Source organism: Phyllopteryx taeniolatus, chromosome 1 (genome assembly GCF_024500385.1).
Source record: "Phyllopteryx taeniolatus isolate TA_2022b chromosome 1, UOR_Ptae_1.2, whole genome shotgun sequence".
Lineage (NCBI taxonomy): Eukaryota > Metazoa > Chordata > Actinopteri > Syngnathiformes > Syngnathidae > Phyllopteryx > Phyllopteryx taeniolatus.
This window is the reverse complement of record NC_084502.1, coordinates 50,429,635-50,444,212: the sequence shown is the minus strand read 5'-3', so window position 1 is coordinate 50,444,212 and position 14,578 is coordinate 50,429,635. Positions and strand designations below refer to the sequence as shown.

Here is a 14,578-nt window from a genome sequence, read left to right as displayed (position 1 = left end):
ACTGCCGTACTAAGAAGAGAGAAGAGAGTAGCTGTGCCTCCAGCACAGTATATCTGTCAGTAGGTCTTTTCCTGCCTCCGGGTTGCCAAGGCACGCAGTATGATCAGCACAATTGAAGAAGCTGTGACAAAAACGGTTTCAGTCTTTTTAATAGTATTTAATTATGTCATAACTATGTTTTTTGAAACTATAATATACAACCCCAATTCCAATGAAGTTGGGACGTTGTGTTAAACATTTGACACCCCTGCTACGTTGAGGAACATTGTCCTTAAACTGTTCGACTATTTTCTCACGCACTTGTTCACAAAGCGGTGAACCTCGCCCCATCTTTGCTTGTGAATGACTGAGCAATTCAGGGAAGCTCCTTTTATACCCAATCATGGCACCCACCTGTTCCCAATTAGCCTGTTCACCTGTGGGATGTTCCAAACAGGTGTTTGATGAGCATTCCTAGACTTTCTCAGTCTTTTTTGCCACCTCCCCCAGCTTTTTTGGAACGTGTTGCAGCCATAAAATTCTAAGTTAATGATTATTTACTAAAAACAATAACGTTTATCAATTTGAACATTAAATATCTTGTCTTTGTAGTGTATTCAATTAAATATAGGTTGAGCATGAGTTGCAAACCATTGTATTCTGTGTTTATTTATGTTTAACACAAAGTCCCAACTTAATTGGAATTGTAATAAAGTGCCATTTTCCTCATTAAATAACATCACAAAAATGTTTTGTTGGATTTTTTTTCAGGAGGCTTGAACAGATTTCCATTCATTTCAGTGGGGAAAGATTATTTGTAATGAGTGTTTTGAGTTACGAGCGTGGTCAAGGAACTAGTTAAACTTGTATCTCAAGGCACCATTGTATGAAGAGTATTTACCTATCTTTGCACTTTACAAAGTAGGCAAGGTTACACTGTGGTAATACACACACAAAGAGAGCTAGTATGCATACCTCTGCGGTATGTAGAACATGTGTTCTGGTTCTGGTCGCGAAAGAACACCGCCATAAACAGGCCACAGGCCGCTGAGGATCCTGAACAAAGAACTTTTGCCACATCCGTTAGGTCCCGTGATCAACACATCCATGCCCTCGTCAACCTGACAACCCATAGTCAGCACATCAACACAAAATGCTCTCTCATAGTACACCACATAATAAGAATAGCAATACAGTGGGTACGGAAAGTATTCAGACCCCCTTCAATTTTTCACTCTGTTGTATTGCTGCCATTTGCTAAAATCATTTAAGTTCATTTTTTCCCTCATTAAATGTACACCATTTTGACTGAAAAAAACAGGAATTGTTTTTGAAAATGTTTGCAGATTTATTAAAAAAAGAAAAACTGAAATATCACAGCCATAAGTATTCAGACCCTTTGCCCATATATTTAACTCAGGTGCTGTCCATTTCTTCTGATCATGCTTGAGATTGTTCTACACCTTCATTGGAGTCCAGCTGTGTTTGATTATACTGATTGGACTCTATTAGGAAAGCCACAGACATCTATATAAGACCTTACAGCTCACAGTGCATGTCAGAGCAAATGAGAATCATGAGGTCAAAGGAACTGCCTGAAAAGATCAGAGACAGGTTACAAAAAAAATTCTGCTGCACTTAAGGTTACTAAGAGCACAGTGGCCTCCATAATCTTTAAATGGAAGACGTTTGGGACAATCAGAACCCTTCTTAGAGCTGGCCGTCTGGCCAAACTGAGTAATCGGGGGAGAAGAGCCTTGGTGAGAGAGGTAAAGAAGAACCCAAAGATCACTGTGGCTGAGCTCCAGAGATGCAGTTGGGGGATGGGAGAAAGTTCTAAAGAGTCAACCATCACTGCAGCCCTCCACCAGTCGGGGCTTTATGGCAGAGTAGCCCGACGGAAGACTCTCCTAAGTGCAAGACACATAAAAGCCTGCATGGAGTTTGCTAAAAAACACTTGAAGGACTCCAAGATGGTGAAAAATAAGATTCTCTGGTCTGATGAGACCAAGATTGAACTTTTTGGCCTTAATTCTAAGCGGTATGTGTGGATAAAACCAGACATTGCTCATCACCTGTCCAATACAGTCCCAACAGTGAAGCATGGTGGTGGCAGCATCATGCTGTGGGGGTGTTTTTCAGCTGCAGGGATAGGACGACTGGTTGCAATCGAAGGAAAGATTACTGCGGCCAAGTACAGGGATATCCTGGACGAATACCTTCTCCAGAGTGCTCAGGACCTCAGACTGGGCCTAAGGTTCCCCTTCCAACAAGACAATGACCCTAAGCAAACAGCTAAAATAACAAAGGAGTGGCTTCAGAACAACTCCGTGACTGTTCTTGAATGGCCCAGTCAGAGCAATGACTTAAACCCAATTGAGCATCTCTGGAGGGACCTGAAAATGGCTGTCGACCAACGTTCACTATCCAACCTGACAGAACTGGAGAGGATCTACAAGGAGGAATAGCAGAGGATCCCCAAATCCAGGTGTGAAAAACTTGCATCATTCCCAAAAAGACTCATAGCTGTATTAGCTCAAAGGGGTGCTTCTACTAAATACTGAGCAAAGGGTCTGAATACTTATGGCTGTGTGATATTTCAGTTTTTCTTTTTTTAATAAATCTGCAGAGATTTCAACAATTCTGTTTTTCTGGCAATACGAGGTGCTGTGTGTACATTAATGAGGAACAAAAATAATTTAAATAATTTTAGTAAATGGCTGCAATATAACAAAGAGTGAAAAACCTTAAGGGTGTCTGAATATGTTGCGCACCCACTGGACAGTATATCCATCAATTTTCTGTACCGCTTATCCTCGCTAGGGTCGCGGGCGTACTGGAGCCTATCCCAGCGATCTTCGGGCAAGAGGCGGGTACACCTCGCCAGCCAATCGTAGGGCACATGTAAACATCCATCCATCCATCCATTTTCTGAGCCGCTTCTCCTCACTAGGGTCGCGGGCGTGCTGGAGCCTATCCAGCTGTCATCGGGCAGGAGGCGGGGTACACCCTGAACTGGTTGCCAGCCAATCGCAGGGCACATAGAAACAAACAACCATTTGCACTCACATGCACACCTACGGGCAATTTAGAGTCTCCAATTAATGCATGTTTTTTGGGATGTGGGAGGAAACCGGAGTGCCCGGAGAAAACCCACGCAGGCACGGGGAGAACATGCAAACTCCACACAGGCGGGGCCGGGGATTGAACCCGGGTCCTCAGAACTGTGAGGCTGACGCTCTAACCAGTCGTCCACCGTGCCGCCACATATAAACAATAAATCATAAATGCTATAGATAAATCATAGCAAGCCAATACATCTGTGCGTTTTGTCTGTAAATACTGCTAGAGAATGGACCAATCAAGTCCATGTTTTTCTTCTCCTTCACATCTGCTTCCTGCTTTGAACTGTTGGCCGTTCATTGTACACACACAAAGACAGTGTTTCATTTAATATGAATGAGTTACAGCAGGGGTGTCAAACTAATTTTTGTCACGGGCCACATCGTAGTTACTTCCCTCAGAGGGCCTCTACGACTGTGAACCCATATAAATGAAAGATTACCTCATATACTGTAATTACATACAGTATACACAACACATTGATGAATAACCAGTTGTAAAATCAGAAGCCTATAAAAACATATTTTTCAACTATTACATTTCTTTTCAAAGGGGGATTAGAAACAAAAAATGCTTGCAAATATCTCAATGGTATTACACTAGAACAAAACTAGCAATTTTGATTTGGTTTCGCGGGCCACATAAAATGATGTGGCGGGCCGGATCTGGCCCCCGGGGCACCAGTTTGACACCTGTGAATTACAGTCTGTGGTAGAAGAGAAGTGTGTGTGTGTGTGTGTGTATGTGTGTGTGTGCGCGTGTGTGTAACCTGGATGTTGAGGCTGGACACGACCACGTCTCCTGTCGGCGTGATGATCGGCAGATTCTCACATCGAATACCCTTCTCCACACTGACTACCTGACCTGCAGCAGGATGACATGACAACACAAAGAGCTCAGGTGTGATGTCAATTTCTCTTTGGGCCTTCTTTTTTAGCCTTCCTCTATACAGTCAAGTTATTGTTAATTCCACAAATTACTTTCTTCAGGCCTCTGGGTGGCTGAAAAGGTCTTACAGCTGCAGTTGTTTTTTTAAAGTGCTCTAGAAATTCAATCTGACGCCCTAACTCTACTCTGAGAGTGCGAGTGTTCAGAGAGGTACAGCGTGCTCCTTTCCTTTGAATTTACAAATGACCGTTATTTTGGGCTGTTGTTGTAGACAGTGCGGACAGTTGTTGTTGAACGCATCCTTTGCTTGAACAGGTTCCATGCTCGTCCTGCCTGACACTCTCCCACTTTGTCTGGCCAGTCAGAGCAGCCAGAGTACGCTACGCCATTTCCATAGAGTGGACACTCTCCTACTCTGTCTGGCCAGTCAGAGCAGCCAGAGTACGCTACGCCATTTCCATAGAGTGGCGCTCTGAATAACCGAATATCACATTCTAACAATGCTCTGAGCTTCCGAACAATCCGGAGTGTAGCAGAGCGCACTTGGGAGTGGATTTGTGAATGCACCCAAAGCTGAGTTGAGTTGAATTGAGATTTGGCGCCACCCGTGAATCTGTTTTTAATGCTGTTTTGCTATTCATGGATAACACTAGCAGAGGTCTTGCCTCGCATCTCCAGATGGCCACAGACCCTGTGGCCTTGCTGCACCACTGCTCCCCCTGTTGGCACCCCCAGGTCTCTGTCTGAGGCGCGCCGGTAGATACCCTGACTGACGTCCTCAAAGACATCCAACATTGCTGAGACGCGAGCAGTGTAGCCAGCCAGTTCTGTGACCTAGAAGCAGAGATGCAGGTGTTAGCGTGCTTACTACTAAATATAGGAAGTGTGACTCAAAAGGCAGCGGGTGGGAGCACCTCCTTGTAGGAGATCATGATCCTTTCCACAGCGTCAGCCGCAGCATTGAGCAGGTTTCTGGCCGTGGTGAAGGCTTGTGTCCTCTCGCTCACAAGCTCCTCCTCCTTCATCACCATGGCCGCTTGCTTCACCTCATCAGAGTCTGACAGCATCACAAGGTCAGATGTGGCACAGTCTAACAAGCGGCCAGGGCACGTTCACGCATGTGCTGACCATGTTCGGAGTATCCGGTGGCGGTGATGATGGGCACAGCGACCATGACCAGGCCCGAGGCGCTCCACACGTACTTCATGAGGAACTGCTCCAGCATGATGTACCACAGACGCTTGACCAGGATCTGGTGGATCTGGTGGGACAAAGACTTGTAGCTCCTCTGCAGCTGGGCCATCTCCACCTACAAATCAAAAGCACCCCAGTGAGTGGCGCGCATGACGAGGCGTCTGTCCAGCGTGGGACAAGCGTTACCTGGTGTCCTCCATAGAAGGCAATCTCTTCGGAGTTGGCGATAATGCGCGAGTGCATGTGCCTCAGGTCACCTTTGCGCTGCGCTTCCTCAGCCACCAGCTTTCCAAATCGCGGCGAACACGAGCGCAGCACTTTGGCTGTAAGTGCCACCACCAGGCCGGCGATGACCGAGGGCCATGTGGTGTTGGCTCCTGCACGAGAGACAACCACAGCGCCTGTCACTACGTCTGCTGCCAGACGTAGTGACAGGCATCCACGGCGGCAGGTGGCACCTTTGGCGTGGGCGGTTCTCAGCAGCGTGTAGCCAGTGACAGCCACGTCCAGGATGGGCTTCGTTAGGTTGGAGTAGAGGTGGGCCACCGAGGTGGAGAACATGACGATGTCTTCTGTCAGTGACTGATCCGGGTTGGACAAACGGGCATCCATGTTGCTGACTCGGTAGTACGTCTGACACACGACACACACCAGATGGTGTCACGTCTTGCCTCGCACTAACCTGTGACCAGCAGTGTGCTACCTGGTTGCTGAAGTAAAGTTGGTAAGCGTGGGTGACCAGCCGGCTCCGGAAGCGAAGGGTCAGTTGACCTTCCAGGAACCTGATGGCGCTGTTGATGAAGGTGGCGGGAACAGCCACCAGAAGCCACTTGAGGAGCTGCAGTAAGAAGGCACGCGGGTCCTTCTTCACGATGCACTTGACGATCATGCCTGCACGTGGTAGCAAGGGACAGAGCTAAGCTGAATCAAAAGTGTCTTTTTAGGATAGAAGGGAGCTATGTTTCCTGTATAGACAAGAAGTTCAGGGCTGAACTTTGCTAATACACACACAAACAAAAACACTGACCATCCAGAGTGGCAACATAGATGGACAAGAAAGTTCTGGACATCAGAGTGAGCGAGTGTATGATGAGCACAGCCACCTCAGGACATAGTAACCGTGGAAACAACAACTTCAACAGGCCAGAAAGTCGCATGATGAACTCCCTGTTCACTGATGGACACCTACACACACACAAAAAATGAGGTTAATGTACCATTTAATAACTGTAAATTAGAAATGGGCAACTCAAATGATGGAGGGGACAAGATTTTTCATCTGCGCACTTCCTAACCAGATCAATGACAAATATGCCATTTTAAATACGGTCAAAATATGTGCATATATCTGTTTTTTTATTGAACCAATGTACATCAAAGTATCTTAATATATTTTGCGCTCAAATGTACACAACCCAATTCCAATGAAGTTGGGAATTTGTGTAAAACAAAAAAGAAACTTATATTTTCAACCTATATTAAACTGAATACACTACAAAGACAATATATTTATTGTTCAAACTGATTAACTTAATTGTTTTTTGGGTTTTTTGCAACTATTTAATCATTTGAAAATTGATGCCTGCAACACATTCCAAAAAGCTGGGACAGGGGCATGTTTACCACTGTGTTACATCACCTTCCCTTTTAACAACACTCAATAAGCATTTGGGAACTGAGGACACTAATTGTTGAAGCTTTGTAGGTAGAATTCTTTCCCATTCTTGCTTGATGTACAACTTCAGTTGCTCAACAGTCCGAGGTCTCCATTGTCGTATTTTGCGGTTCATAATTCGTGGAGTAATATGCTCGCTTGGATTGAATATGCCCATAACTCCCTGCCAAGCGCTTCTTCTGGTATGTCCCCTTTCCAGTGCTCCCTAGGCTACCAACCTCCGCTGTTTTCCTCAGAAGAGAGCGAGATAGCAGTCCCCTCTGTGCAGAACCACATGCGGCGGCGTTCCAAGATCTGGAGACAGGCCTGCTCCGTTCTGCTCCACGCCCACACAAGGTCTTGGTTGTAAGCCAACTGTCGCCGCACCACTGCGCCTGCTTACGCTGTTGGCCAGAAGGTGTGGTAATGTGCCAAGACTTTGCCAATTAAGGTGGACTCCAGAAAATTGGCTCCCCGGTTCATTGGCCCTGATGAGATCGCGGCCTTGGTGAACCAATGTGCTGTACGCCTTAGGCTCCCGGCCTCCCTTCGGGTTCACCCCACCTTTCATGTCTCACAGGTTAAACCGGTTTATTCCAGCCTGTTGTCCTCCCCACCTCCTCCCCAGGTTATCGATGGGGAGGCTGCCTACTTGGTGAACAAGCTGCTGGATGTCCGTCGCCGTGGGAGGGGCTTCCACTACCTGGTTGACTTGGAGGGCTATGGACCAGAGGAGCGGAGCTGGGTCTCCTGCCCAGCAGGTTCTGAGCAAGGTCCTGAGCCGTGACTTCCATCGTCGGCACCTGGGACTCTCGGGTTGTGCGCAGGGTGGCGCACGTAGGGGTCGGGGTACTGTCAGGGCTGCTGCCCCTCTGTGTGTGTGTGTGTGTGTGTGCTCGCAGGTGCAGGAGTACAAGTGGAGAGACGAGTTGGAGCTATGATTCATTATCATCAACGGTGTACTTAAGTCGGTCCCTAACGCCACCTCGTTGCCAGATCATCTTGTATAGTCACACTGTCAGTCGCATCTAGCTCGTGAAGTCGTTCATAGTAAACAGAAAGATCCTGATCAGCACTTTCCCTTGCCTTCCAGAATCTCCACGCCTGCTTCCTTGTCTGCACACCTGCTTGCCTGCGGAGTCCCTCCACGCCTGCCTACTTGCCTGCAGACCTTCTTGTCGACTGAAGCCCTCTACGCCAGTTTCTTCACCTTCACACCTGCCTGCCCTAGGATTCCCTTGTTGGGCCAAGTCTCAGCACCCAAGATTCAACTACCCCTACCTGGGTGACTCTCCCTCCCTTTTTTGCCTGTTGCTTGTAAATAAACGTCCGATACATTTTCTTGTTTGGCTTGTCTCTGCTGTTCGGTAGCCCCCCTGCTTCACGAACCCTAACAGTTCACCTGTGGAATGTTCCAAACAGAATTTATTAGACTATGTTTGTCCTGCATGTCATTCAAAATCCCCAAATTATTAGGCTTACTCACTTTGCAGTATAGGGCTCTTCACCCTGCTTTGTTGAAGGAGCCCCCGGTGCATCTCCACCATACGCATTTGCAACACTATTCGCGGCGTTAAATGCAGCATGTCCATGTTTTTAGAGAACACACATTTTGGTAACCTCTCATGTACTTTCAACAAACTGTCAACGGTTCTTCCATCCATCCACCTATCAATCCATCCATCCATCCATCCATTTTCTGAGCCGCTTCTCCTCACTAGGGTCGCGGGCGTGCTGGAGCCTATCCCAGCTGTCATCGGGCAGGAGGCGGGGTACACCCTGAACTGGTTGCCAGCCAATCGCAGGGCACATACAAACAAACAACCATTCGCACTCACATTCACACCTACGGGCAATTTAGAGTCGTCAATTAACCTACCATGCATGTTTTTGGGATGTGGGAGGAAACCGAAGTGCCCGGAGAAAACCCACGCAGGCACGGGAAGAACATGCAAACTCCACACAGGTGGGGCCGGGGATTGAACCCCAGTCCTCAGAACTGTGAGGGAGATGCTCTAACCAGTCACCCACCGTGCCGCCATCCATCTACTTCCACTTATCCAGAGTTGGATCATGGGGCAGCAGCTTTCGCAGGGTAGCCCAGCCTTCCCTCTTCCCTGCCACTTCCAGCTCTTCCGGGGGAATCTCGAGGCATTCCCAAGCCGGCTGGGAGACATAGGTCCAATTCCAATTCTACACTTTAGCCCTTCCCCTTTGTCTAAACCCTTGGTTTTACGTGTGCACGAGAACGACACGGTATCCCAGTTCCTAGGGGAAAGGCTAAAATGAAGGGGTGTATAACCCTTGAAACCAAGTATGGTTGGGGAGCTCCCTTGAAACCGAGGGGTATGGGACTCCGCCCCCACTGACAGGAGAAGAGCTTGGTTACAAGACGGCGGAACAGACAAGGAAGTACATAAATGTAAGTGAGCATAATTATTGATATTCATACAAATGACAGTCATGTTTTTATCAACGTAAACATCATTCTTGTTTTGGGAATTGTTGGTAAATTTCTCGATATGATGATGGATGGACTTCACGACAATCTACTGCATTTTATGAACGATTATGAACGAAATAATTATTTGACAGCTAAGTCACATTCAAAAGCTACGCAGCTAATGTAGTGTGGCTAGTAATGTCACTTCTGAGTATACTGTGACATTCGCTTTCCATATAGTTAAGCTGTAGTCTATAATCACTCATGTAATGCAGCAGTTTATTGTCGTAAAGCCATTAGCTTAGTGTTTAAATATCCTCATCCGAAATCGGGTTTACTAAACACACGTTCTGGTCAACCTTATAAATCCAGACGCCTTTTCCTCCACAGGGACGCTACAAGACAACTGATGCCTTCTTCTACAACAGCACAAAAAACTCCAGAAATACAATCCCAGTGCCAAAATGACCACCGTCACAAAATGCAATTATAAAGTTCCTTTTAGAGAAATATGAACAAAAACGACGAGACTGAAGCAAAAAAATATATAGGTTTTTACAGCTTTCCAGTTAAAATGTAGATACTGTATTTAAATTTGTTGTCTATATTATTAACATATTATTTCTATTTCATATATACAGAGGTGGGTAGAGTAGCCAAATATTGTACTCAAGTAAGACTACTGTTACTTTAGAATAATATGACTCAAGTAAAAGTATAAAGTAGTCATCCAAATAGATACTTGAGTAAGAAAGTACTCAAAGAAAAAACTACTCAAGTAAAGAGTAACTTGTAACTTCTGATTTATTTATTTATTTGTTGAAATCAGAGCATGAACATCAAATTAAAAAAATAATAATAATAATAATAATATATGGGAGTTAATGCAGATTTCACCAGATCATTTCAATTCTTAACTGCCCAAAGACCAACAACACATACATTGGGCGCGACAGAAACATTATTTGCTATATTCGCTTAAATGACTTCACGAGGAAGCTGTTTGCTGAACAGACTTATTGATTGTGTGTACACGTGCATGTGCGACACCATAGTAATAGTGCTAATTTTGCCATATCCACTGCCAAAACAACAATAGAAACATCTGCAACTTACCACAAGGTGTTTTCTCAAGTTAGAAGTGGGGTGTATTATCCAAGTTTGGGCAGTCACAATTTCAGAGCTGCATGATAAACCTGTTGTTTTTTGGAGTCTGTAAAATAAACAGTCGGGAAGGCTACGTGCGCGGCCTTGTGTCGTCTGATTGGTGAATTGGAGTCAAATGACATTAGTGATCCAGTTTGATTGGCGCAACGGGCATCCTATGCGGAAGTCGAAGATAGAGTCTAAAAATAGACTCGCACACGCAAGAATGAATAAATAAAAGTAGCAAACGGCATGTCGATCATTGTAACGGAATAAAAGTATTGATCCTTCGTCACGTAAATACTCAAGTAAAAGTAAAAAGTACGGTGCATTTAAAGTACTCTGACAAGTACAGTTTATGGAAAATGTTACTTGAGGAAATGTAACGGAGTAAATGTAGCGCGTTACTACCCACCTCTGCATATATATGGATGTTCATTTGTTAGATGCATTTCCTATATACATATTTTAAAATGTTCAATTTAAAAAAATCTGCAATACCGCAAAGTAAATAATCACACAATTACCATAATATCATATGGAAATTCTCCCAAATGTCAATAACTGTGTGTTCTGTAAGTGTATTTTTGATAATTATGTGCTTCTGTTTTACCTCGGCGGCACGGTGGACGACTGGTAAGAGCGTCTGCCTCACAGTTCTGAGGTCCGGGGTTCGATCCCCGGCCCCGCCTGTGTGGAGTTTGCATGTTCTCCCCGTGCCTGCGTGGGTTTTCTCCGGGCACTCCAGTTTCCTCCCACATCCCAAAAACATGCATGGTAGGTTAATTGACGACTCTAAATTGCCCGTAGGTGTGAATGTGAGTGCAAATGGTTGTTTGTTTATATGTGCCCTGCGATTGGCTGGTAACCAGTTCAGGGTGTACCCAGCCTCCTGCCCGATGATAGCTGGGATAGGTTCCAGCACGCCTGCGACCCTAGTGAGGAGAAGCGGCTCAGAAAATGAATGGATGGATGTTTTACCTCAACGCTGCAAATAATGAGATGCCCAACTGATAATCAATGTTCCTGTGACAGTGACAATAAAGTTCTTTTTATATTATATTCTGTTTGAGATATTTTCTTTGTGTGTGTGTGTGTGTGTTCACAAATGTTTGGTTATGTGTTTTGTGATGGTTTTTGTTGGTATTAATTGACCGACGTTAGGCCATAAAGTCAGTTGTCAAAATATGTCCCTTAAAATGTTTCCAGAGTAGATAAAGATGAAATCTAGAAATGTATGCACCCTGTCACATGGTGAGAAATATTTATTATAAACAATGTTAAAATACCAGTCACCTTTAGAAATTGCATAAACAGACTCATTTAAATAAAAAAGCAATTTATAATCGTAACGTTCATTTGCCACAAGATGGAATCTTGGAAATGTAAACAATTGTCGCGTCTGCATATGACACAGCCAGCAGGAGGTAAGGGATGTTGACGTGTCGTCCCAATTCCTAGGGCCATTTACCGCTTCATCTTGGCCCTCCAAACGAAGGCCTAAGGGGAATGGGTAAGACGAAGGGGAAGGGCTAAGTGGTAGAATTGGGATTGCCCCATAGTCTCTCCAGTGTGTCCTGGGTCGTCCTCGGGGCCTCCTCCCAGTGGGTTGTGCCCAGAACACCTCACGAGGGAGGCGTCCAGGAGGCAACCTAACTAGATCCCCGAACCACCTCATCTGGCTCCTCTCAATGTGGAGGAGCAGCAGCTCGACTCTTTGAGTACCTCCCTGATGTTCTGAGCTTCTCTAAAGGAGAGCCAGGACACCCTGCGGAGGAAACCAATTTCGGCGGCTTGTATCCACAAGCTTGTTCTTTCAGTCATGACCCACAGTTCATGACCATAGGTTAGCGTGGGAATGTAGATCGACTCGTAAATCAATAGCTTTGCTTTTCGGCTCAGTTCCTTCTTCACCACGACAGACCGACACAGAGTTCGCATCACTGCAGAACGCTGCACCAATCAGTCTGTCAATCTCCCGCTCCATTCTTCCCACACTTGTGAACAAGACCCCAAGATAACTTTAACTCCTCCACTTGGGGCAGTACCCTCATTCCCTTTTCCGATAGAGTACCATCGTCTCAGATTTGAAGGTGCTGATTCTCATCCCAACCGCGTCACACTCGGCTGTGAACCACTCCAGTAAGAGTTAAAGATTGTGGCTTGATGAAGCCAACAGAACTACATCATCTGCAAAAGGCAGAGATGTAATACTGTGGTCACCAAACTGTACCCCCTCAACGCCTTTTGTCCGTAAAGGTTATGAACAGAATCGGTGGCAAAGCGCAGCCTTGTCGGAGTCCAACCCTCACTGGATACGAATCCAAATTACTGCCAGCAATGCAGAACAAGCTCTGACACCAGTCGAATACTCCATACTCTAGAAGCACCCACCTCCCCCAACAAAACTCCTTGAGACACAGAGTCAAATGCATTCTCCAAGTCTACAAAACACATGTAGACTGGTTGGGCAAACTCCCATGCACCCTCGACGGCCCTGCTGAGCTAAAAAGTATAGAGCTAGAAAGTATAGAGCTCGTTTACTTTTCCACGGTAAAGACGATGACCACACTGCTCTTCCTGAATCTGAGATTCGACTTCCTGATGGACTCTAATCTCCAGAAACAGGGAGGCTGAGGAATGTGATACCCCTATATTTGGAACACACACCCTGTGCCCCTTTCTGAAAAAGAAAGTCTGCCAATCCAGAAGCACTGTCCCCGATGTTGCAGAGTTGTGTCAACCAGGACAGCCCCACAATATCCAGAGCCTTCAGGAACTCCAGTTGGATCTCATCCACCACCCAGGGCCGTGCCACAGAGGAGCTTTTTAACGACCTTGGTGCTTCCTCATGGGAAGGCATGTCGGTAGAATTGAGGAGGTCTTTGAAGTATTCAGCCCACCGAATTACAACGTCCCGAGTTCAGGTCAGCAGCGCCCCATCTCCACCATACACAGCGTTGACGGTGCATTGTTTCCCCCTCCAGAGACGCTGGAAGGTGGACCGGAGTTTATTCAAAGCTGTCAGGAAATCGTTCTCCATGGCCTCACTTAATTCCTCCCATGCCCGAGCTTTTGCCTCAGCAACCACCAAAACTGTGTTCCGCTTGGCCTGCCAGTCACCATCAGCTGCCTGCGGAGTCCCAAGGCCCAATAGGACTATTTCTTCAGCTTGATGGCATCCCTTATCGCTGGTGTCCACCAACGGGTTCGGGGATTGCCGCCACGACAGGCACCGACCACCTTACGGCCATAGCTCCAGTTGGCCGCCTCAACAATAGAGGCGCGGAACATGGTCCACTTGGACTCAATGTCCCTAGCCTCCCCCGGGACATGTGTGAAATTCTGCTGGAGCTGGGAGTCGAAGCTCCTTCTGACAGGGGACTCTGCCAGATGTTTCCAGAAGACCCTCACAATATGTTTAAGTCTGCCAGGTTGGACCAGCATCTTCCCCCACCATCAGAGCCATCAATGGTGATCGATTGACAGCTCTCTCTCTTCACCCAAATGTCCACGATATGAGGCCGCAAGTCAGATGACACAACCACAAAGTCGATCACTGAACTGCGGCCAAGGGTGTCCTGGTGCCAAGTGCACATGTGGACACCTTTATGTCTCAACATGGCATTTGTTATGGACAATCCGTGAATAACAAAGTCCAATAACAGAATACCACTCAGGTTCTGGTCGTTTGTCCCGATCACGCTCCTCCAAGTCTCACTATCATTGTCCACGTGAGCACTGAAGTGCCCCAGCAAAAGAAGGGAGGCCCCAGCGGGAGCGCTCTCCAACAACCCCTCTCAGGACTCCAAAAAGGGTGGGTACTCTAATCTGCTGTTTGGTGCACAGGCACAAACAACAGTCACGACCCATACCCCCACCCGAGGGCGAAGGGAGGTTACCCTCTCGTCCACCGGGGTAAACCACAATCTCCAGGTACCGAGCTGGGGGGCAATAAGTATGCCCACACCTGCTCAGCGCCTCTCACCGTGGGCAATTCTAGAGTAGAAGGGAGTCCAACCCCTCTCATTAGGACTGGTACCAGAGCCCGAGCTGTGTGTGGGTTGTGAGCCTGACTATATTTAGTCGGAACTTCTCAACCTCACACACCAGCTCGGGCTGCTTCCTTGCCACAGAGATGACATTCCACG

At 46.6% G+C, this 14,578-nt stretch overlaps 1 protein-coding gene and 1 long non-coding RNA gene across 10 annotated transcripts in view; one reads left to right on the top strand and one right to left on the bottom strand.

Moving 5' to 3' along the window:
- Positions 1 to 14,578, bottom strand: part of abcd1 (ATP-binding cassette, sub-family D (ALD), member 1) — a 28,187-nt gene that overhangs the window by 9,570 nt on the left and 4,039 nt on the right. For 8 of the 9 annotated variants that reach the window (XR_009784589.1, XM_061747894.1, XM_061747903.1 and 5 more), the window contains 9 exons: positions 6,212 to 6,369; positions 5,888 to 6,075; positions 5,643 to 5,817; positions 5,371 to 5,561; positions 5,119 to 5,299; positions 4,905 to 5,047; positions 4,656 to 4,824; positions 3,872 to 3,966; positions 955 to 1,100 (listed from right to left, as the gene is read on the bottom strand). Coding sequence is in view for 8 of the 9 variants with exons in the window: in XM_061747894.1 (XP_061603878.1) it covers positions 955 to 1,100; positions 3,872 to 3,966; positions 4,656 to 4,824; positions 4,905 to 5,047; positions 5,119 to 5,299; positions 5,371 to 5,561; positions 5,643 to 5,817; positions 5,888 to 6,075; positions 6,212 to 6,369 (1,446 nt within the window). In the remaining variant the exon portion in view is untranslated. Of the gene's footprint in view, positions 1 to 954; positions 1,101 to 3,871; positions 3,967 to 4,655; positions 4,825 to 4,904; positions 5,048 to 5,118; positions 5,300 to 5,370; positions 5,562 to 5,642; positions 5,818 to 5,887; positions 6,076 to 6,211; positions 6,370 to 7,077; positions 7,215 to 14,578 lie in introns of those variants that run through there. The other variant, XM_061747911.1, reaches the window with a different exon arrangement.
- Positions 3,855 to 8,066, top strand: LOC133465285 (uncharacterized). Its single transcript, XR_009784590.1, has 4 exons — positions 3,855 to 4,002; positions 7,059 to 7,361; positions 7,467 to 7,855; positions 7,932 to 8,066. It is a non-coding gene; the product is annotated as an uncharacterized LOC133465285 (long non-coding RNA).